This window comes from Catharus ustulatus, chromosome 4, assembly GCF_009819885.2.
Source record: "Catharus ustulatus isolate bCatUst1 chromosome 4, bCatUst1.pri.v2, whole genome shotgun sequence".
In the NCBI taxonomy this organism is placed as follows: Eukaryota; Metazoa; Chordata; class Aves; order Passeriformes; family Turdidae; genus Catharus; species Catharus ustulatus.
Genome location: NC_046224.1, coordinates 4,635,703 through 4,658,255, shown reverse-complemented (window position 1 = coordinate 4,658,255; position 22,553 = coordinate 4,635,703). Strand labels below are relative to the sequence as shown.

The 22,553-nt window shown below is 43.7% G+C and overlaps 3 protein-coding genes across 4 annotated transcripts in view; 1 reads left to right on the top strand and 2 right to left on the bottom strand.

Moving 5' to 3' along the window:
• TAF3 (TATA-box binding protein associated factor 3) overlaps positions 1 to 1,225 on the bottom strand; it is a 113,052-nt gene extending 111,827 nt beyond the window's left edge. Inside the window, exon 1 of the mRNA XM_033058625.1 lies at positions 986 to 1,225. Coding sequence (XP_032914516.1) covers positions 986 to 1,151 — 166 coding nt within the window. The 5' untranslated portion in view covers positions 1,152 to 1,225. The remainder of the gene's footprint in view (positions 1 to 985) is intronic.
• Positions 1,226 to 3,823: 2,598 nt separating this feature from the next.
• ATP5F1C (ATP synthase F1 subunit gamma) lies at positions 3,824 to 10,997 on the bottom strand. The gene is made up of 10 exons (XM_033058841.1): positions 10,899 to 10,997; positions 9,722 to 9,756; positions 8,694 to 8,825; positions 8,152 to 8,356; positions 7,576 to 7,719; positions 7,141 to 7,205; positions 6,368 to 6,523; positions 5,328 to 5,424; positions 4,477 to 4,514; positions 3,824 to 3,963 (listed from the first exon to the last, which is right to left on the bottom strand). The coding sequence occupies exons 1-9, from the start codon at positions 10,940 to 10,942 to the stop codon at positions 4,508 to 4,510; spliced, it is 885 nt and encodes a 294-aa protein (XP_032914732.1). The 5' UTR covers positions 10,943 to 10,997; the 3' UTR covers positions 3,824 to 3,963; positions 4,477 to 4,507.
• Positions 10,998 to 11,067: 70 nt separating this feature from the next.
• On the top strand, positions 11,068 to 21,272 carry KIN (Kin17 DNA and RNA binding protein). Of its 2 annotated transcripts, none has more exons than XM_033059080.1 (13): positions 11,068 to 11,228; positions 11,787 to 11,881; positions 12,757 to 12,800; positions 12,902 to 13,024; positions 13,923 to 14,104; positions 15,013 to 15,061; positions 15,380 to 15,437; positions 17,440 to 17,560; positions 18,049 to 18,099; positions 18,424 to 18,492; positions 18,997 to 19,096; positions 19,365 to 19,465; positions 20,341 to 21,272. In XM_033059080.1, the coding sequence occupies exons 1-13, from the start codon at positions 11,115 to 11,117 to the stop codon at positions 20,401 to 20,403; spliced, it is 1,170 nt and encodes a 389-aa protein (XP_032914971.1). In that variant the 5' UTR covers positions 11,068 to 11,114; the 3' UTR covers positions 20,404 to 21,272. The 2 variants fall into 2 exon arrangements, with proteins under 2 accessions (XP_032914971.1, XP_032914970.1); XM_033059079.1 differs by having other exon boundaries at positions 17,437 to 17,560.
• Positions 21,273 to 22,553: the final 1,281 nt, after the last annotated feature.

The following is a 22,553-nucleotide window of genomic DNA, read 5'->3' as shown; positions in this document are numbered from 1 at the left end:
TCACAGAGCATCCCAGCAAGAGGACTTCCAGGCACACGACTCCCTCCCCATGCAGGAGGGAGTCCAAGCCTTGCACCCTCCATCCTCAGCACTTCCCCTTGTGCCAGAACAGTGACCCAAAGATGAGCCATGACAACACAGCAGCACATCTTCCCATGTACACATCCCACTAGGCAAAGGGGCTGGCTGCCCCTTCTCCCTCCAGTTCATGCCCTTTCCACATTCAGAACATCCCAGCAATGGGGCCAACAGTGCTCTCTCCCCCTCCTCTACTTGTGTCTCCCCATCCCCAGCACCCTGCATGCTGTAGCCGGAGAGGACAGCACCCCCAAGTCCCCACACTCCAGACCCACTGGCACAGAGCCTCCTTTTCTCCAACTCCAGCCCCTCAGTCCCAACTCCTCACCATACCCAGACCCACTGCCCCACGGTCCTCCGTGGCACCAGGACCCCCCTGCCCCAGTGCTGCTGCCCATGGCTTCTCTCCCCCTCCTCCCAGTCCTGTGCACTGCTCCACAGCCAGGCTCCCCTTCCTGACAGCTCCAGGGCTTATATTCCTCAAACCCACACCCAAAGACCCCAGCACTGCCCAAATCCCACCTCCCCACACCCTCCTACCCTGCCCAAATGAACACAGCCCCATGACCCTCCCCTACCAAGCATCCCCAGCTCCTGGCACTGCCTGACCAGCAGCAGCTTCCAGCTGCCCTCCCCACACCTCCACAATACTACCCAGCGCCCCCAGACCCCTGCCCTGCCCAAATCCCACCTCTCTGTGCCCTCCTGCCCTCCCCAAATCCCCCTCCCCGTGCTCCTGCCCTGCCCCAGCAGTCCCCAGCGCTGTTTCCTTGGCGGGATGGCCGGGACTGGCAGGGCTCACGGAGCTCACTCAGCCCGGACCCTGCTCAAGTTCGGCCGCTCACAGAGGCCTCCCAGGACCGTGTCCAGCCTCATCCCGCCCGGCCCAGCCCCAGCTCGCACTCACAGAGCTCGCAGTAGCGGTGGCAGCCCCGGCCCAGCCCCTGCAGGTACCGCTGCAGCACGTCGGTGAGCAGGTCGCAGGCCGAGACCTGCACCGAGTCCCAGCCGAGGGCCTGACAGATCTGCGCCACCGACACCCGCAGCAGCCAGCGGGAGTAGGTCTCGCACATCCCGCCGGGGCCGGGGGGCCGCGGGAGCTCTCACGCACCGCCCGCCACCGCCGCCATCGCCGCCGCCATCTTGGCGCCGCCCCGCCCCCGGCAGGCAGCGCCGCTCCAGCGCCGAGCGCATCGAGCGGGGCGGAGCGCGGAGCGCGGGAACGCCGCCCGAGACTCCGAGCACCGCCCCGAGCACTCAGAGCACCGCCCCGAGCACCGCCCCGAGCACCGCCCCGAGCCTCCGAACACAGCCCCGAGACCCCGAGCACCGCCCCGAGCACTCAGAACAGTGCCCCGAGCCCTCAGAGCACCGCCCGAGACCCCCCGAGCACAGCCCCGAGCCCTCAGAGCACCGCCCGAGACCCCCCGAGCACAGCCCCGAGCCCTCAGAGCACCGCCCGAGACCCCCGAGCACAGCCCCGAGCCCTCAGAGCACCGCCCGAGACCCCCGAGCACAGCCCCGAGCCCTCAGAGCACCGCCCAGAGCCCTCAGAACACCGCCCCGAGCCCTCAGAGCACCGCCCCAGACCCCCGTACACAGCCCCGAGCCCTCAGAGCACCGCCCAGAGCCTCCGAGCGCCGCCCGACCTCAGAGCACCGCCCGAGACCCCCGAGCACTGCCCCGAGATCCCCGAGAACAGCCCTGAGCCTCCGAACACAGTCCCGAGCCCTCAGAGCAGCGCCCGAGCCTCCGAACACCGCCCCGAGACCCCGAGCCCTCAGAGCACCACCCCGAGATCCCCGAACACAGCCCCGAGCCCTCAGAACACTGCCCGAGACCCCGAGCCCTCAGAGCACCATCCCGAGATCCCCGAGCCCTCAGAGCCTTCCGAAAACAGCCCCGAGCCCCCTGAGCGCCGCCCCGAACCCTCAGAGTCCTCCGAAAACATCTCCAAGCCCCCGCGTCCCGCAGGACGGGATAATCTTAAATTTTCACTAGCACTAGCCCAGCATCGCTAAATGTGTCCTGAAGGGATCTTACAGGAAGGATGCGGCGAAACTGTTTTAAAAGGGCATGTAGTGACACGGCGAGGTGGAATGGCTGCAAATGAAAGGAGTTTTAGACGGGATATGGAGAAGAAATTCTGCGCTTTGAAGGTGATGAAACACCGCCACAAGGTGCCCAGAGAAGCTGTGGATGGCACAGTCGTGGCAGTATTCAAAGTCAGGTTGGATGGGGCTGGGATAGTGAAAAGTGTCCCTGCCCGTTGCAGCGGGTGCAACACCATGATCTTCAAGGTCCCCTCTAACCCAAACCATCCTGTGATTCTATCATCTCTATAAATAAGTATCTCTAAATAAATAAAAATATCTCAATATCTCTTAGAGACAGCTGTCAAGAGGATGGTGCCAGACTCTTCTCAGTGATGTCCAGTGACAGGATAAGGAGTAATGGCCATTAACTAAACAAAATCACAAACTTCATGAGGAAGAACTTCTTTACACAGAGGGTGGCAGAGCACTGGAAGAGGCTGCCCAAAAAGGTTATTCTTCTCTTTTTTTTTTTCTTTCCAGCTGAATGGAACACCAAATTGGCAGCAATGAGGAAAAAGTATTTCTGGGTGAGTTAATTGGGGAAAAAAAAAAAAAAAAAAAAACCAACAAAAAATAAAACAGGTAGGGAAAGGATGGAACTCCTGCAGCAAAAAGGATCCGGAAACAAAATTTAGAGTAACTGAGTGGTGTAGGAGGCACAGAGGAGGAGAAGAGCTCTTGCTCAGTGGTGGCTGTGGAGATACACCAGAGCTAAATTGTAACTCAGTAGCTGTGTGTAACCAGTCAGAGCATGGAGGCCAGAACTGAAAATAATATGAACTTTAGTACAAAAACCTAATTAGTCCATAAATTAGCACTTTGGTTTATGAATAGTCTGTTTTATCAGTCACATTCACATCTCACATCTGCAGCCTGAGAGCAGGACCTGAACAACAAAGTCCTGAAGCTCCAGGTTTGGCCAAGGTCGTGAGGGCGCTGCCCTTCAGGGCTCCACACCGGGACCAGAATGAGCTTTTCTGGGGAACCTGAAAACCAGAGATGCCAGGGCCCCTCCACCCTCACAGGAAAAAATTTCCTCCCAATGTCCAATCTGTCCCTGCCCTCCATCATTTTAAAGCCATTGCCCTTGTCCTGTTGCTCCATGCCCTTATCCACAGTCCCTTTCCAGCTCCCCTGGAGCCCCTTCAGATGCTGCAAAGTTTCCCTGGAACTTTCTCTTCTCCAGGCTGAACAAAACTCTCAGGGTGTCTCCAGAGCAGAGGTGCCCCAGCCGTCTGACATTTACATTTCTGTACACACTCTGACCATGCTATAAACTGTGCTTTCTAAATAACCTCTGTAGTGACTCACCTAATCACAGCAGTTATTTTTTAAAAGTCAACATCTGGAAACAGTAGCAATACAAAATCAAATAAGAGAGTTCAATGTTCCAACTGTGTGATGCAGAGATTATTCCAGTCTCCTCCTACAGCCCACAACACAATGTACCTGTCAAAGCAGGTCACTTCACTTTCAAACAGGGTGAAGTCAGAAAATCTCTCTCACTCTTCAAAACTTACATGTTTCACATGGCAAATAAATTAAAAATGCAGAGCACAGATTTAAAAAAAAAAAAATTCAAAGCACACCCAAGCCCAACCTCGGTATTTAGACTCCAAGAGCATTTGCTCCACAGACAAGCAAAAGGATCTGTTTCATGGAGGTTGTTTATTGTAAGAATTTACAGATTTCTGGGACTTTTCAGCTTCTTCACAAGATAACAGAGCAGTCTTGTTAACACAGACACAGGCAGGCTAAACCACATATGCTCAGAAGAGCTCCTCTTCACCTGTAAGGAAAATTGAAACAAATTAAAACCCTTTCATCTATTTATGTATTTATTTTAAACTGTTATCTTCCCCAATCTGAGTATTTCATTAATATTCCTTACCACCCTCCAAACTATTCATCAAATATATTTCTTCTTACATTTTAAATTTTGAAATTTTCCTTACATTTTAGATTTTGAATATGTTCACGTAAACACAGAAACCTCTTTATGTATGTCTTAAAGACATTTTAAAGTCATTGCAAATGAATCCAATAATAGAGAAAAAAAAGCCCACAGAAAATTATAACTCTCATGCGATTATGCTCTCATGGACATATTTTCCATAAAACTACTGAAAATTAAGAACTCTTTGTCCAGACAGATTCAAACTAGAAATGTCCAATTTCACAGCTCTTACAGAAGAAAAGTTTCTGTCTGACCAAGACCACTCAATTCTGATTTCATCTGACTTGGTATTTTCTGTGTTAATTCATTTTAAAACACAATCCAGTGTCTATGACATAACTTTACCTCTTGGACTTGGCTGAACCGCTTTTTCCGATTAATCCCTGGTTATGGTATTATGAGAAAAAACAAAACAAGCAGGTTAGGAAGCAACTCATGCAAATTCAGGCAAAACTCTGCACGGATTTATGACCACAAATGTATTGTGAGGAGCACAATACAGCACTGAGATAATATAAAGTACATATTCCAGGCATTCTGTAAATACACAGGATATGAACACATGTATTTCCATACAGAGCATAAATTTTTAACTGTTACAGTAATACACAAGAGCTACATGCAGTTACAAATTGTGGTCTAAGCCCACACATTTGTAACCTGCAGCACACACCTGCACAAAACTCCAGCCTCAGGCAAACAAGCAAAATACTTAACTTCAAGTAAAACACATATTCCCTAACTTCTGGAAATTCCCTCCTTGCATACCCACCCCCAAACTCTCAGCTTCTGAACACTTGATTTATCCAAAAGCATTTCAGTCACACCATTTGCTCTCCCCCACTCAACACTACAGGGCCATTTGACCAGGCAAAGCAGGAAACATCCAGGTAAAAGGGAGGGAGGAAATCCACCAAAGGCCAGAAAGGAGGAAAACCCTCACCTCTCCAGGCAAGGATGCATGGTGAAGCTGAAGATCTTTTTACCTTTACTTTTAAACTGCATTTGGTCAGAAATAACTGCCCAGCTTCGCTCTGGTTAGTAGAACTGCACAAGCTGAAAAGCTTGGGAGCCATGCCAGGGACTGCCTTCCCTCTGCTTTTAGGGCCTACAACCCCAACCTTTGCCTGTTACCCTGGCACACGAGCAGCACATGACTGCAGGAGCTCAGAGAGCATGTTCCTACAAATACTCACAGAGCAGCAGCACCAGAGATGATCTCAATAAGCTCCTTGGTGATGACGGCTTGACGGGTGCGGTTGAACGTCAAGGTCAGCTTGTCAATCATCTCGGCTGCAAAAAGGCAAGATTGGAGTTTAAACACAAAATGAGTCTATAAATGCAGATAAAGAGAAGCTTTAATATCCAAGTGTCTTGTAAAGCACTGCAAATACCAAGAGGCCTAGTGACAGTTTTACCCTACAGGTAATATTACCTGTAAACAATCTAGAAACCTGAGAATTCAGCCTGTCAGTTAAACATCTGCAGAACAGCTGGCAGACTTGTAAATACCAGCTATGACATGGCTTACTGTAAAATAACACAAGCACACATCATTTGCTTTGAAATTAGATTTCACTGTCAATTAACTGCATTGTTATTTCTTTCAAGTTGTGGCAAAAGGAGACAGATTTTTCTGAATTATTTTTTTCTCAATTATTTTTAATCACAGAAGGTATCACTTCTTTCTCTCAAGAAATCTGGTCATCAGAGCCATGCCTACCATTCCAAGCAGCCCAATTGCACATCACATCAGCTGCACAAAATCACCAGTATTCTTCCAAGGAACACTCATACATTCTCTACTTGCTCCATGACAGGTGCTATAAAACTACTGCTTAAGTTTCTCCACTTTTAAATTGTGTTGCACTAATTATATGTGGTGAATGAGTAGGTACAGATTTATAAAAATTCAGGAAATCCTCAGAGCAGCCACATGAGAGGAGCATAGAGAATATTTAGCCATTACAAGATTAGTTTAGTATTTCAAATGCCTTTCAAATAATCTGTTATTTTACTTCCAGTCCTAGGCTTGTTTCTTAGAGCAATCCCTCATTCCAGGGACTAAATATAGCTCATGTTTGAAACAGAAACTTAGTTGAAGTGGCTCAAAAAAAAACCTCAAAATGGAATTTAGAGAGGAAATAGCTGATTTTTGAAGCAAAGAATTACACAAAGGGAGGTCAGCACTTTTCTGCTGAACAGCTGAAGACCTGGCAAACCCAGGAGTACTTACAAGCATTCTTGCTGGCGTTGTCCATGGCAGTCATCCTGGCGCTCTGCTCGCTGGTGGTGGATTCTTTCAGGGAGTAGTACAGAATGTTTGCTAGTGTGAACTCCTGGTAGTTTCTCAGCACATCAGCATCAATATCATCATAGATACTTAGGCTTTCTGCAAAACATGGAAGAGCAGGCTTAGAGACATCCAAGATTTACTACTTCCAGCAAAGTACAATGGCATGGAAAAGGTTACTTCGCTGGGCTGTTCCACTACCTAAGGTAGCAGAGAGGGACTTCCTGCACATATTATGTGTACCTTCAGAATCTCTATGGTAGTTATAGTTCTGTTAACTATTTTATATGTTTTAATTCAATTTAATACTAGGAAAGTCAGACCAAAGCAAAATACATTATTGTCATATTATATTTAACCTTCCCATAAAATGCTGCAGAAACATTCTGCGGTATTTTTAGCAAGCAGTGAAAAGTCAATCACTACTCAGGCTGTTCAGTGCTGAAAATTTTGGAACTGATGAAGTTTACCTATACACAATTCTTGCTTGAGACAGAATCTCAAATCAGATTTAGTACCACCTTTCCTTTTAACCTCCTTGCCACAGTACCTTTGTAAGTCAGCCTTGAACTGATCTTGGCCAAGATAAAACCATCTGTTAAACTTATGATACAAGCACCATAATGAGAAGTGTTAATACCATATTCCCATTTTCAGAGTACTTTTCTTGTGATTTACCACTGCATGTAACTGGTGGTTTCTAGCTCCCCACTTACCAGAGCCAGCCACAGTTTCAAAGGAGAAGATTGGTTTTTCATCGGTCTTGTAAGAGATGACAGACCTGTACAAAAAGAGCAAAACAGGCTCTTCAGTTCAACTACCTCTGAACTGAATGGTTCAGAACAAATTGGAATAGACAACTTCTGACTTTCCAATGCCACAAAGTTTTGTGATAACCCTGATGAAAAGATCTTGCATACCACGTGGATATAATGATGTGCTGACTGTAAATGTAACAGCGTTCACTACACACAAGCCAAAAGGGAGTTTCAACCACAGCTACTAGAAAAAACAGCCCAGTTCTTCACACACAACAAAATCAAGAGAACAAGCCAAATCACAGGCAGTTTTCATATAACTCCATTGGGCCAATATGCTCTTTGAAGCATTCTGCCAAGTATTTTTCCAGTGAAGTTTCAGTTCAGCCTTACCTGAAGCGATTGTAGATGACAGAGCCTTGATCAAATTCAAACCCAGAATTTAACAGCTCTAAAGCAATGGCTGAAGCATCCCCAAAGCTCGGGGGTCTCCGTCCCACTTCTTTGAATGTCACCAGGAAATAGTTACCATGTGTCCTGCAGCAACAACAAACCTGGGTTAGATCCAAGTGGATGCTCTGAAGTACAATGAGGCAGCAAGAATGACTTACTAGAACTGACTGTAACTTAGGAGTGTTCCCAACATTTTATTGAATTAGGGTCTGAAAGCTTTGCCTTTAGTTAAATCACAAAAGTTTCACAATGCACACATGTGTAACAGCATCAGTTGAGAGCTTTCAGACTTTTATTTCAAGAATATTACAGTGTTGTGCAGCCATTTCCCAAACTGTGAGATTATCAGAACCACTTTTTAGGGTATTTGCAGATCTTTTTTAACAGGAACTTGAATTTAGCCATTCCCTTAAATGCAATTTCCTGCCAATGGCACACAGTCTTATGAACAGTCTTGAAGTTTCTATCACAGTACAAAAAACTCCAATCTAAGCTTTTGGGCTCCATTCTTTTTACCTTTGAAGCAGGCCTCTGATCTTGTCACCTACTCCAACCACCATAACCTCTTTCCCTGCATTTGAGAGGTTGGTAATCTCGTTCTTCAAGGTTTTAGCAATAGATGTATGAATGGCACCACACAGGCCTCGGTCAGAGGACACTCCAATAAGGAGGTGCTTCTTCTTGTCCTCAGGTGGCTTTATTTCTGCCTTCTCATAAAGAGCTGAAAAGAAAATTGTTATGCTTTTCAAGGGTGCAGAAAAAGCAAGTAAGTCATAAAAAACGCTTTGAATTATTTTAACCAAAACCAATACCAAAGGGGTTCCAGATCTCAGCCAGATTAATTTTATCTTCTAGTTTTCACATGGTCAGACCAGATGTGAACAAGAAACAATTCAAAGCCAGTCACAGCTCTGATCAGATGTCACTCAGTGAAGTTCACTGTGCAAATTCTTTTGGACACAGACTACTGGAAGGTTAAAAAGCCTTGCCATTTTATCACCACTATGAAAACCTCCTCTTCTGCTGCCCCATGACTAAGTGTAAGAAATTCCTCTCACACAGAGCTCCTGTTCCATAGACCCTGGCAGGCTTCAGCTCCCTCTCAGCTCTTGCGTATTTGGCTGCAGAAACCATCTTCATGGACTTGGTGATCTTCTGGATGTTCTTGATGGACTTCAAACGCCTGGTGACTGCAAGGTTAAGAGTTGAAGGTTGTACTGGGCATAATGACTCAAACCCAAACAACAAAATGCCAGCAAGAGCCATGCAAAGATATTTTGCCATGTTCCTCAAAGAAGAAAAAATAAATAAACAAAGAGCGCACAAATAAACCTCATAAAAAACCTCAGTATTAGCAGTAAGAACTAGCTAATACAAATTCATCTTTACAACAGAGATGTAATTTCCTTTAAACATAATATTCATTTAATATTTAGCCCAACATGAAGTTTATTTACCATTCTCTTTGTTTCCACATCAGAAATTTATCAACTGAGGTATAATGTCACTTTTCACAGATGACAAGCAGAGGAAACAAACTAACAAACAAAGAAGTCTCCACAATGTGAAGACAGAATAAATTTCCTCCTCTGTTGAGACTGTGGCACTTACATGGCATTTATAAAAACACTAATGGAAAAAGAAACCAAACCAGGTATCCCTTAGACAAGCACAACTCCAAGGCAATATCCTTCTATCAGAACATGAGGAATGGCTTAAGGAAGCACTGTCACATTAAACCACTCAGTCAATCCTTTTCCCCCCTGCCAAAAGTACACAGAAATAACATAAGAGAAACTAAGTTAACTCTTAGAGGTGAGCAGAAATCTAGTTTAGCACATATCATAAGATTATTTTTAAAATATATTTGAGTAAAACTATAAAAAGACATCTAAATTACTGCCAAAACCACTTCAAGCAATTTCTTTTCTGAAGCTCACTTCATCAATGTAATTAGCACTGCAGGCCTATATATGGGATACATTGTTATGCATCACAATCATTTTACCCAACAGAATTATATTTTAACATATGGTTTTCCTGCAACATTTTTCCTCTCTCAAGAGCAGACAAAACTTTTACTTACTGTCCTTTAGCGTTGCCATATTCCTGACTTGGACCCTGAAAAGGAAAGCAGGAGAAATCAGGATAATTCACTAGCTCTCCAGCAAACCAACACCTGCCAAGGGCAAGTCCCTTTCATAGTGATGAAAATTCAAAGATTTGCTGTTTCTTAAAAAACACCTGTGGCAGAGACAAGCCTATGGCTTATATGCACACCTTCATCCTTCCCTCATCCATATAATCTCACAGAATCAATTAGGTCGGAAAAGACCTCTGAGATCATCAAGTCCAACCTATGACCCAACACCACCTTAACAACTAAACCACGGCACTGAGTGCCACATCCAGCCTTTCTTTAGGCACCTCCAGGGACCGTGACTCCACCACCTCCCTGGGCAGCCCATTCCAATGCCTAATTACACTTTCTGTGAAGAAATTGCTCCTAATATACAAGCTGTACCTATGTCCTCGTGTCCTGCCGCTGTCTGCCTGGCAGGAGAGGCCAACTCGCACCTGACTGAGTGCACTCTCTTGTCAGGAGTTACAGAGTGATAAGGTCACCCCGAGCCTCCTTTTCTCCAGGCTGAGCTCCCTCAGCTGCTCTTCAGCGGCTCCAGATCCTTCCCTCGTTCCCCTGCCCTTCTCCAGCCCCTCGATGTCCTTCCCGAACCGAGGGGCCCCGCACCGGCCCCAGCACTGCCGAGTACAGAGAAAGGTTTAATGCATTATCCACAGCCTCGGGTAATGGCACGGAGCGAACGAGGGCATTAGAAGGACAAATCAGAAATAAAAAAAATAATTTCAAACAAAGCTTCATGTTTAAAATGCACGCAATGCAATTTGTTTCTAAAGACTGTTAAAACGAAGCAGAGGAGGCGTCACCATTTCCTGGCCAGAGCAGGGTCTCCTGCCATGTACAAACCTGTCCTTTAACCCTTGCCTGTCCCATTCACCCTGCCGAGCGTTCCAACCCACCGAGAAGGGACCCTCCATCCCTGCGGCTCCCCGCTACCCTCATCTCCCGGTATCCGCTCCGCCACCACCCTCAGAGCCCACAGCCCCTCACGGGCCGCGACCCCGCCTCCCCCAGGCGCCGCACGGCCGAAGGACGCCATTCCTCCCTCACCCCGCAGAGCCGCCCCGGCCATCGGGACGCGCTCCCCCATCCCCACAGCGCCCGTCCCAGCCCGTGCCGGTACCATTGCGGCTGGACCAGCGCGACCGCGGCCCCCCGGGCGAACATGGCGGCGCCTCCACCACAGCCCCGCTGAAGGTCAGCGCGCCCGCACCGCGCATGCGCGGCCCCGCCGGGATCCGCTTCCGGGGCGCCGCCGCCATTTCCGGAGGGGGCGGGAGCGGGGCCGGCGCCGCGTCGGGAGCGGGGTCAGGATCGGGATCGGGACCGGACCAGAGGCATGGGGAAGTCGGATTTCCTCAGCCCTAAGGCGATCGCCAACCGCATCAAGTCTAAGGGGCTGCAGAAGCTGCGCTGGTACTGCCAGATGTGCCAGAAGCAGTGCCGCGATGAGGTAAGTGCGGGTGCGCTGGGGGCTCCGCGGTTCTTCGGGCGGCCCCGACCTCCGTCTGAGGAGCCCCAGTCCCGGTTCGGTTGGGGTCGGGGCCCCTCGGTTGGGGTCAGCTCTTGTGACAGCTCCGATCTCGTGGAATCGCAGGATGGTTTAGGTTAAGAGGACCTTAAAGATCATTCACTCCCATCCCCCTGCCATGGGCAGGGATACCTTCCCCTATCCCAGGTTGCTCCAAGCCCTGTCCAGCCTGGCCTTGGACACTTCCAGGGATGGGGCAGCCACAGCTTCTCTGGGCAAGCTGTGCCAGGGCCTCCCCACCCTCACAGGGAATAATTTCTTTCCAATATCTTATTTAACCCTGCTCTCTATCAGTTTAAAGCCATTATCCCTTTTCCTATCAATCTCCCTTGTGAATGTCACCAGTGCTATTGAGGAGAACATTGTGGGAGCTGCAATCACACTTGTAGGATTTTATTTGTATTATTTTAATACTTTCTTCATCCATGAATATTGAAAATTGAGATAAAGACAAGCGATGTATTTATTTTTGTTTTATAGAATGGCTTCAAGTGTCATTGCATGTCTGAGTCCCACCAGAGGCAGTTGCTGCTGGCTTCGGAAAATCCTCAGCAATTCATGGATTACTTCTCTGAGTAAGTTTTCTGTATATTCTCACCCAGCTCTTCATCCCTGTATCAGGTCTGCACAGCCACACCCCTAAGGCCCAATAATGTCCCATTGGAAACATTTTATTGTGATACATATTAGTGTCAACTCTTTTTGTAATTGAAAATTTAGACAATGCCCCCTTTAAACTTTAGGTAAGAGATTTCAGGAAGCCATGATTTCAGTCAAATTTGATGATTTTGTCTCGTGTTTTAATCCTGTTTAAAGTTGCTCAGTGTTCCAAATACTTCACCTTTTTGTCCTGGCTGAGTAACTACCACACACACATGAGCTAAAAGAGCCATAACAGAGAGAGAACAAGTCAGGGGAGGGACTGACATCCCCCAGCTTCTCCCAGCCCTTTGTCCAGCTGACCTACATGACAGCTGGGATGACTGGAGCTGTCCTCAGCACGAGTCCTCAGCACGAGTCTGAAGTGAGGCTTTGTGCTGCAGCCCTGGAATTAGCAGGGAGATGAGTGATCCATCTGCCCCATCCACTCCTCTGCCCTTTGTCCTGCCCTGTGCTCTGTGTCAGTCAGCCTGGGAAGACACCTGGTAACCAAACACCAGCAATTAGTGGGAAGTGTTGAGATTCCTTTGCTCCATTTTATCCCTTTGAGAGGCTGTTAATCTCTTGGAGATTTGAGGTGTGTACATGTATCATATTGTGTTTCATCCTGCATTTAATCCTGCTCTACTGAAAAAGGGAGCTGTGTCTGAATATCATCATGCTCAACTCAAAAAAATAATCAGATTTATACTGCAGATGTTTAATTGTTAATGACAACAGAAAATTGCTTTCTAGTTGTTAAAGTTTTAGTAAAAATACTTTTTTTTTCTTTTTTTTTTTATTCCCTAAGGGAATTCCGAAATGATTTCCTAGAATTGCTGAGGAGGCGATTTGGTAAATATTTTTTTGTTTGTTTGTTTGTTTTAGTGTCTTTTGTTGGTTCAGTGAAGCCACATAATAATAGTAATAATAATAATAATAATTCTGTATTTTAGGAACAAAGAGAGTCCACAATAATATTGTATACAATGAGTACATCAGCCATCGAGAACACATCCACATGAACGCCACACAGTGGGAGACACTGACTGACTTCACAAAATGGCTGGGGAGAGAAGGTGAGTGTGCCTGCTCAGGGTTGAGAGATCTTAAAGTTATTGGGAAATTGAATTCCTGGTAATTGATCAGTAAATATTTATGTTAGTTCTTTTTCTTTCTTCCCTTCCCCTCCTGTATATGAAAAGATTTCCAAACTTATTTCTGTGTTAACCATTAGGAGTTTGCTTATGAAAAATGTCAGAAGTCTGGGATAAGTAAATCAGTTGTGAACCTTTCCTTGTTTCATCTGCTGGTCTGTATTTACTGGATGCATTGCTAAACTCTAAATCAACTTCCAACAATTGCCATTTAAAAATTAAGAACTAGGACATCCCTTAAGGCTACAGAATCTTTCCACATCTGAGGTGACAAGAAGCAAGCAGTCATTTTCAATCCTGGCCTAGTGAAAGGGTTAAAGCTGCAGATCTTTGTTCTGTATTTAGTGGGAGGAAGAGAGATTTAATGGCACTGTGGTGTGGCAGAAAGTTTTCTTTGGCTCTGGGTGTCCCTGTTCTGCAGGATACATCCAGCAATTCAGAGTATTTGGGAAGTCACACTAGCCAGAGTCAGTAACAATAGCACAATATTTCCTTTGGTACCATACTGTGAGTGTGTATCATTTGAACATGTGAGATTTCTGCCTTCTTCCTTGTTAAAACAGTGGGAAGGAAACATTTTGTTCAATAAGGAAAGTATTGTAAAACATTTCATGCACTTTGTGATGTATATTGGTTTGTGTCCAAACAGATCTGGGTAGCTAAGGGCAGAAACACATGGTACAGATAATTCACAGTCAGTTTTAGCAGCCTGGTAAGGGGCATGTTGTCTCTGGTAAAGCATTGCTACAGTGAACATGGACTAAAAATGATCTTGACATTGTTAATATTAATCTTACTTTGTTTTACCTTGACTTTTTAGGTCTTTGCAAGGTAGATGAGACTCCTAAGGGCTGGTACATTCAGTACATCGACAGGGACCCAGAGACCATTCGCAGGCAGCAAGAACAAGAGAGGAAGAAGAAACAGGACCTTGATGATGAAGAGAAAACTGCTAAATTCATTGAACAACAAGTTAGAAGAGGTTTGGAGGGGAAAGAATTGGTGAGGAAAATTGCATTGTGTGTGAACCTTCAGCTCAAAGCTCCTTGTGGTTAAGTCATTGGGGAATTTGATGCTTTGGAATCCTTGCCCTGGTATTTCCTTTGCTTCCTAACTTGCAGTTACATTGTACCCAGCTTGCAGTAGTGCTGAGGAAGTAATAATTACTGCTCTTCAAGTGATTGGTGGTTTAAAAATCACTCTTGAATTTAGGAAAAGGGAGCAAACAATCCATTAACTGTCTTCATTTATGATATTTCACAGCTGATAAGCCTGCAGATAACAAGTGCCTTGTACACTGAGGAGGCTGAAATAAATAACCAGGGGGATCTGGCATAATCAAATCCACATAGTGAAAAGTTCTGTTTTGGTGGTGCTGGTGTGGTTATTTGGGATCTGTTTATTTGGCATCACTCCATGACCCCCATACACACTGCCTGGGGCTTAAATCTCCCGTTTGATCCTGGGTATTGATGGGTATATTTGAATACTGTTATAAGCAATTACCTGCTTCTTAATTTAAAACTAATTGAAATTTAAATGGTCTGAGCCTTCAGTGCTTAAAAATTGGAAAGATACCAGAATTTTGAGTTATCAGTCTGTCCAGAAACCAGTCAGATCATGCTGGGCTCAGATAGAGAAAACTGCTGCAGCAAGGCCCCTTGGCTTTTATGCTGGAATTTAGCAAGTTCAGGCAGCATCTCTGTTAATTGAGGAATTTTGTACAGGAACCTGTAATGAGATGATGTTTTCAATCTTAATCTTTTACAAATCAAACCAGGTTGAATATTACAGTTACTGGTAATAATCTCATGGCAGTCTGTAAAACTGAGCTAATGATCACCAAAAAGTGATGTCTTGACTCAGTTTCCTTTTGGATTCTTTAAATGTGCTTTGTGGTTTTTTGGCAGGAAATGCCAGTCTATACTGAACTGAACAGAGAAAATGAAGAAGAAAAAGGTAACCAAATTTTGATGGATGTAATTTTTTAGAACTTACTGGAGCTGATTTTGTGATTCAAATGAAATGTGCATTGAAATCTGCTTGGTGCTTCATAAAGTAACATGAGATAAAGAGCACTAGAAAATGGAAATTCAGAGTGTTCTGTATTACAAATTTTAATTTATTTTAAAACTAAACCAAAATATAGATTAGTAAATATTTTCAAAATTTTGATTTTTTTTTTCTATTTGCATATTTTTGCATAAAAATTTTTAGCATCCTTCAATGCAGTTATTTTTAAAGATAGAAAGAGAGTCATGTCTCTTTATTTTTTAGTTGCATTTAATTTAAACAAAGGAGCAAGTACTTCGGTCGCAGCATCTTCTAAAACAAGGTAAGAAAAGAATTTAGAGCCAAACTTTTTACTGTTAAAAAACACTTCTATGACAATGGTATTTGTATGAACAGGAGGGTTTGTCCTGTCCTAAAATATTTGGAGTCTAATCTCTCATCTTCTCTTGGTATTCAGAAGGGGGTACTAGGTGACTTCATGGTTGGTTTTGTATTTAAAATGGATGAGTGGGTGTATCTTAAATGTGAGCTGTGAAGAGCCTTCTTGAATTCTCTGTGCTTCATGGCAGATGCCCTTAAAGTAGGAGGCAGTTACAGGTTCCTCCATGGAGGGTGGGAAAGGGATCCAGCCAAAGCATTTGCAGTGATGCCATCTAGTCCCAGCTGCCTTCTGTGAATGGACATTTGTGACTTGTTAATTTTGCTTCCTAAAAGGTTTGATTGCCTTGTCTAATTGGAGACAATATTTTCTCTGGTCAGTGTTTAAGCAGCTACATCTACCTGAAATAAATCTTCCTAGAGCTCTGGAATTTAATTGTCATCATGTAACCACAAGCAATGTAGGACAAAAGGGATCAATAATGCAAATAATACTGACTTACAGCAGTCTGTGGAACTGTTTGATGAGCAGTACATCTTCTTATGTGAGGCAATATTGTAATTTAATGTATTGCAGGTAAAAAGAAAGCTTTCCCCTCATCACACTCAGCTCTTAGATAAGCTATCTGATGGGATATATGCCAGGCAGAAAATGAGACAGTAAAGCAGTTCTTTGCAATAATAGATACAGATTGCAGGCTTTGAGAAAAACCTGTAAATTATCCCTAAGCATTGAGTTGTGCTTAAGATGATTCTGGAACTTAATTCAGACTCTCACTTGAATAGTTTCAGTGAGGAATACTTCAGGTCCTTGCTAAAGTTTGGCCAAATGAGAAATCATATATCAAGTAGTCTAATTTCTTCACAGCATATACAGAATACTTGTCTGTGAACTTTGAAATGGTAGTGTAGTTACTTCACAGCTAGATATGTTTGTCTTCTTAAATATGGACACTGCAGTTGTTATGTCTTAATTGTATGTTGCCCTTTAGGAGATGTTTTCTTAAGTACTTACTATTTGATTTGTGGTTTTAATGTGGATTTTTTATCAAACTCTGTGATTATTCAGACTTCCTCTGAAATATTTTTTTTTTCTTAAAGTTGCTTCTACTGCAATTCCTGTATCTTAATTTCCTGTGGGGTGTCTTCCCTGTGGGAGAGTATCCAGCATCCTCACCACAGGCAGAACATGCAATTTGTCCTAAAGCCATATTAATTATTGCACCACTGTTCACCTCAGAGCAGCTGCCTTCATCTCTTGGGTTGAAACAATACTTAATTTTTTTTTACTGTTTTCAAATGTCTGTTGTAAAAATGACTGAACTGAAACTGCTGTGGGCAGTTCTCAATTTACCTAGATGTTTCCTCATCCCTGAGACATAACTTTTTGTGCTGATTGCTCTTTATTTTCCACGATTCTGAGGCTGTTTGCCTATTTTGAATATGGTTGTGAAGGTGACATTTGTTTCCTGGGTGTGGAGCTCTTCTCTACAGATTCCAGAATGTTTTCTCCCATTGTCAGATAGGCTCAATGTCTCTGTCTGGAAGGAATTCTAGATATCTGCCATGTCTGAGAGTTCCTCTGTCCAGATGGCTTCTCTATAATTTGTCCTTTCAAATTTGAAAGCCTTATTTGCAAATCAACTTCTGTCTCATTCCTTGAACTCAAGTCCTTGATGAATTCTTTGCTTGTGCTGTGGGGTAGTGGGCACTGGGCTGTGTCCATTCTGCTGGACTGCCAGCAGTGACCCTCAGTGGACATGAACTTTGCACCCCAGGGAAATCAGTTCTAGAGAAGGAGATGTGCAGGGTGTGCAAGGGGACTGGGACAGCTGAAATCAGGCAGATCATCAGGTCTTTTTGCACAGCCTGTTCTTCAAATGCATCTTGGTGGAGCAGAAAGATGCAAGATCTGATGTGAAAACACCATCTTACTTTTCCAGCAGTGTCCTTGGACAGAACGCACTGAAGATGGTGGAGGGGGCAGTTAAAAGGAAAGAAGCAGCTCATAGCTCTGGTCAGCTCAAAGAGAAAAAGAAGAAATCTGCACTGGATGAGATCATGGAGGTAGTTACCATGTAGGATGTGTTTCTGTGTGCCCCTGTGACAATGTCCACTTCACCAGCATGTCCCTTTGAAGTGACCTTAGACCTTCAGTTCATATGGAATTTCAACTTTCACATCTTACCAGGCAAAATAATTTCATTGCCTCATAAATAATTTCATTTCCTCATAAAACCAGCTACTCATCTTTGCCTATTCCCCAGAAGACTGAGGTGTTGGAAGTAAAGGAATACAGATTTTGCAAGAGAAGAAAATACCTAGAAACACTTACTAAAAAAAAAAAATCACTATCATTTTATCAAGAGTTTCTGGATTCATCAAACCATTTTTGAGGCATGACCATACTGACTGCATGTTATTTAGGGTTTTGGGATTGTTTTTGTTCCCCACATGACATGAGACTGGATGATTGGTTCAGAACAGTTCAAAGGCATAGGAAGGCTGCAGTGGAAGGAGGAAGTAAATGGTGATTATTTGTTGTTCTTCTTTAGCTTGAAGAGGAGAAGAAAAGAACATCTCGAAGAGACTATTGGTTACAACCTGTGAGTGACTTAAAAATTATTTTTATATTTCTAAAACCACTGTTGGTCAGTGTAAAGATCCAAAAGCAGACTGCAAACTTATTTTCCCTTTCCTGTTCTTGACCTATTGTGGGCTGTCACATTAGATCATGAATTCAAATGTAACAGGATTTGTCAAAGAAACCCAAATTATTGTCAATAATTTGACAATATACACAAATTTCAAAAAGCCACATCTTTACTATTGTTGCTTCCTGCACTGTGTTGTACTATTAATTTAGATTATGGAGTTGTTTGCAATTCTGGCACTTTATTTTATTTTTTCTCTACTTTCAAATCCACCAGGAAATCATTGTAAAAATTGTCACCAAAAAGCTTGGAGAGAAGTACCACAAAAAGAAGGCAGTTGTTAAGGTAAGGTGGGCCATGGGGAACATGTGGCATTGGTTTGGCTTTTCTGGAATTAGGTGACTTAGCAAGATTTGTTTCATTGTGCAAGTTGTTCAGCCTTAAGACAACATGGTTGGGGACTGAAATGTCACCTCATCTGCATTGGGGCTTACTCTGGATAGGGAGTGAACCTCTGAATTGGTTTAATGTCATTTATTCAGTGATCCTTTCTTAAGCACAGTTTTGTCCTGTGTGGTTTGTCCCTATTAACACATCCATCTTGGAGAATAATCCCTGTGTCCATGGGATGTGACCAAGAGCAGTGCAGTGCAGTTGGATTTTAACCCAAGACTAGTCAGTTCTGCACTAATATTAAAGTTGCAGGATCTCATTTGCACACAAAATCTCCAGGCTGGAGCCCTTGCATTTTGCTGGTTTTGAAAATGTAGAATTGCACAGTGACAATGCCAGAGTTTGTTAACTTAGAAATGTAAATTTAGAGAAAAATGTTTGGTTTTTTCACAACAGGAAGTGATTGACAAATACACAGCAGTTGTGAAGGTGATTGACTCTGGGGACAAGCTGAAGCTTGATCAGACACATCTAGAAACTGTAATACCAGCACCAGGTACATTTGTTTTCTGTTTTCATTTTCTGCCTCTGCAAAACTTGCATTTCAGTTCTTTTAAACTATAATTCATCCACTTGTATGTACCATAACCTCTCCTGAGAAGACAGGCTGAGAGAGTTGGGGTTGTTCAGCCTGGAAAAGGGAAGGTGCTGTGAAGACCTTAGAGCACCTTCAAATACTTAAAGGAGGTTTATAAGAAAGATGGGGACTTTTAGCAGAAGTCTGGAACCCCTGTTGTGTAACTCTTTTCCTATTTTTATTTCAGGCAAGAAGGTGATGGTATTAAATGGTGGGTACAGGGGAAATGAAGGAATTTTGGAATCCATCAATGAGAAGAGGTTTTCAGTGACAATAACCATTGACTCAGTAAGTATCAAATATTGCAAGCTCTTGTTTGCAGAGAGCTTTCCATCTATACATGGAGAGCTTTCACAAAGAGCCCTGTTATCCTTAATCCTGCCTTACAGGTGGGATTTGTGGTGTGCAGAGTTCTGTGGACACCCCCCACCTATCTTTAGGCATGTATTCCCACCTATCACAGGCTTATTCTTTGCTGCTTGCAGAGAATCTTCAAAAAGATGCTAGGGTGCTGAATTTAGCAAGTTTTGAACTTGAAAGATATTTGGAAAATATTTTGTGTGTTGATGTTGAGCATGTCTGTTGTGGTGCTGTTTTGTAGGGAGGTAAAATATGCAAGGATGTGAATTTTCTCCTGTGTGTTCCAGATTGAATGTGGGGCTTTATGTGTTCATTTGTTGTTTTGTTTATGGCTAACAGTTATGCTTAACAATCAGCCCATGCCACTGTGTCTGTGTGGCTCTTTCTTTATTCTGCTATGCAAAACCAATTTTCAATCTGACTGATAAAGTACAGAGGATATTGACTCAAAGTCAACCCTAAACACAACCTGTAAGAGGGAGACACTGTTAATCCCATTCAAAGAAGGGCTGCACAAACTCAGCCCAGACTGGATTCTGGAGGATTTGGAAGAGATTGTGCAGATGCCCTGATGAGAGAAGGAACTTTGGTTCCAGGACTAAAAACATCCTGAAAGTGAAAGGATTTCTGGGATGGTGTTGAGGCCCTGTCACATTCTTTGGTCAGGCTGAAAATTATGAATCAAAGAACATTATGTCATGAACAAATCCCCCTTACCTCTCCTACTACAAACTCCCTGTTGGGAATTCAAGAAACAATCAATTTTATGTTGTGATGTTATGTTTTTTTCTGTCATTCTCCAGGGACCTTTAAAAGGGCGCAGGGTTGAAGACATCCTGTATGAAGATGTTTCCAAACTTGCCTGAGGTGCTAAATCATGCATCAGAGAAGATTTTGGTCCTCAAAACCTTCTTTCTGACATCTTTCAGGCAGACACAAGACTCTACTATGTCAGGGTTTTAATTGTGTGTACATGTATTTATAATGTATATAGACATTTTACAACAGCAGACTTGATTTATTTAAAGATAGCTATTGATTTGTTACATAAAACGTTTATGCAAATACTATCAGTGGAAATTTTTCATCTGATTTTATATCAAAGTTAAAATATTTTCTTCAATTTCCTTTTGTAAAATGTAGCAGAGAGCTGCAAACAGGGCAGGTCCTGAAGAGAGAATTACCTACGGGGAAGCAATGTGTGTTGGAGCCAGTGGAGTTTAAACAACACAATGCTCAATCCAGAGCCAAAATGCACTTCTGGGTGCAGGAGCAAGGCAAGAGATTAAGGGAATAGCAGGAAGATACCAGTGCTGCAAGGTATTATTTCCTGGATGCTGTAAGAATGGCCTGGGTTATTACATGCAGTTTAATTTTGATCAACATATCAGTGATAGTAGAATGCAAGTCATCTCTCCTCCAGCAGATTTGTCAGGGCTCCTGATAATGCTGATATGGAATTTCTCTTCATATAGACTCCACATGGAGCTGCTCCATGGATGTTATTTGTGGAGTGTCTTGGGATGCCAGCTGAAACTTGTGCAGATAGGTATTGGGGGTTGCTCTTTTGGTTTTCCAAAGCCTTTTCCTTTCTTCCATTGTTGCTCTGCTACATGAGTAATGTTACTCATGCTAAATGATACAGCATTACTTGTTTTATTTTTTTAGAAGTATCACATTTTGTACAATGTTTAGTTTCTAAAGCACTTCAGGAATAAACAGAAACCTTTCTTAGGCCAGTGTGTTTTTTACCAACTTTTCCAATGTGTGAGGCAGCTGTTGATCTAAGTCCACCAAAGATCACAGTGAATTTCTGGGTTGGTGCACCACGTTATTTGGGTAAAAAAAACCGTGGGTGATCCTGGGCAAAATAAAATCCATCACCTGAAGGCTGTGTGTCTCTGGAACCTTTTCCCTTTCCTTGCCTTGAAAGGTCTTGTTGATTTGTGGTTTCCAGGGGAAACCTGCACAAACTGGAAGTCTGCAGAGGTTTAATGAAATTTCTGTCTGAGGCAGCCTGGAGCAGCCTCACCCAGGACAGCTGCTGTCTTTTCAAGCATAGAGAATGCAGAATTTTGAGAACTGGGGGCAGAGAACACTCCTCTGTAAATTCAGGTTCTTAGTGCAACCTGAGCTGTGTAAACAGCACTGCCCTCTCCCAGAGAACAGGTAGTGAGAGAGAGGAGGTTTTTAGGAGGGCAAGTGACAGAACGGAGCAGCTTCTGTATCACTGAAAATGGTTACACTTTACATTCTGCAACCTGATGAATTACAGCAAAGTTGTAAATCCTGTGGAGAAGACCAGAGAATGGTAACTCACTGCTTGGTTGAACTGGGGCAGTGGCTGCTGCAGGATGTTGTGGAGGCCAGAACTGATGGGTGAGTTGAAAGAAGCAATAACTGATCTGTAGGAAGTCTCTGACACTTCCGAGAGGAACTTTGAAGAGACTTTTCAAAACCACATTGATGCTGACACAGCTGCAAGAAAGATCCTGTACCAGCTTTTAGTGCCTAAGTGAAAGAAATCAAAATTCAGGAGGGCAAGGAGACTACTTCCTTCCCTAGATTAGGGCTGCCAATGAGTTTGAATAATTAGGCCAATGTGTTTTAATAAGATGTTCAAAAAGAGTTTTAAACCCAGCTTTTGGTACACACAGAGGTGTATTTCACTGCTGATCTCATTCATTGCTAAATGCTCCTGAAAAGTAAGTGATCTTTTGGGAGCTAAGCCCCCTGGAAGGGAAATTCTAGTACTGATGGTTATTTCTATACAGTGTGAATGTTTCCTGCTTTCAAAGATTTGTACCTGTGTGAAGCCCCATTCTGATGTTGAATTTTCCCAAAGAGGCTGGAGGCTGTCTGAGACTCATCTAATCCATTCTTGCCAATATAGCAGTAACAATTATTTCAAGGACCTTCCTCACCACTGGTTAGTACATCTTTAAATACTGGAGACTGCTCATGATACCCATTCCAGCCCCATGTTCCTTTTCTGTTAAATTTCCTTTACTTAATG

What these genes read in the sequence shown, in the direction of transcription:
- ATP5F1C (XM_033058841.1), bottom strand. Translation starts at nt 10,942, where the DNA reads ATGTTCGCCCGGGGGGCCGCGGTCGCGCTGGTCCAGCCGCAATG. An exon ending in TATGGCAACGCTAAAGGACA is followed by an intron (nt 8,826 to 9,721) that starts GTAAGTAAAAGT and finishes TTAACCTTGCAG; the next exon opens with TCACCAGGCGTTTGAAGTCC. An exon ending in TGAAACTGTGGCTGGCTCTG is followed by an intron (nt 6,524 to 7,140) that starts GTAAGTGGGGAG and finishes CATGTTTTGCAG; the next exon opens with AAAGCCTAAGTATCTATGAT.
- KIN (XM_033059079.1), top strand. Translation starts at nt 11,115, where the DNA reads ATGGGGAAGTCGGATTTCCTCAGCCCTAAGGCGATCGCCAACCGCATC. An exon ending in GCAGCATCTTCTAAAACAAG is followed by an intron (nt 15,438 to 17,436) that starts GTAAGAAAAGAA and finishes TTACTTTTCCAG; the next exon opens with CAGTGTCCTTGGACAGAACG. An exon ending in AACTGTAATACCAGCACCAG is followed by an intron (nt 19,097 to 19,364) that starts GTACATTTGTTT and finishes TTTTTATTTCAG; the next exon opens with GCAAGAAGGTGATGGTATTA.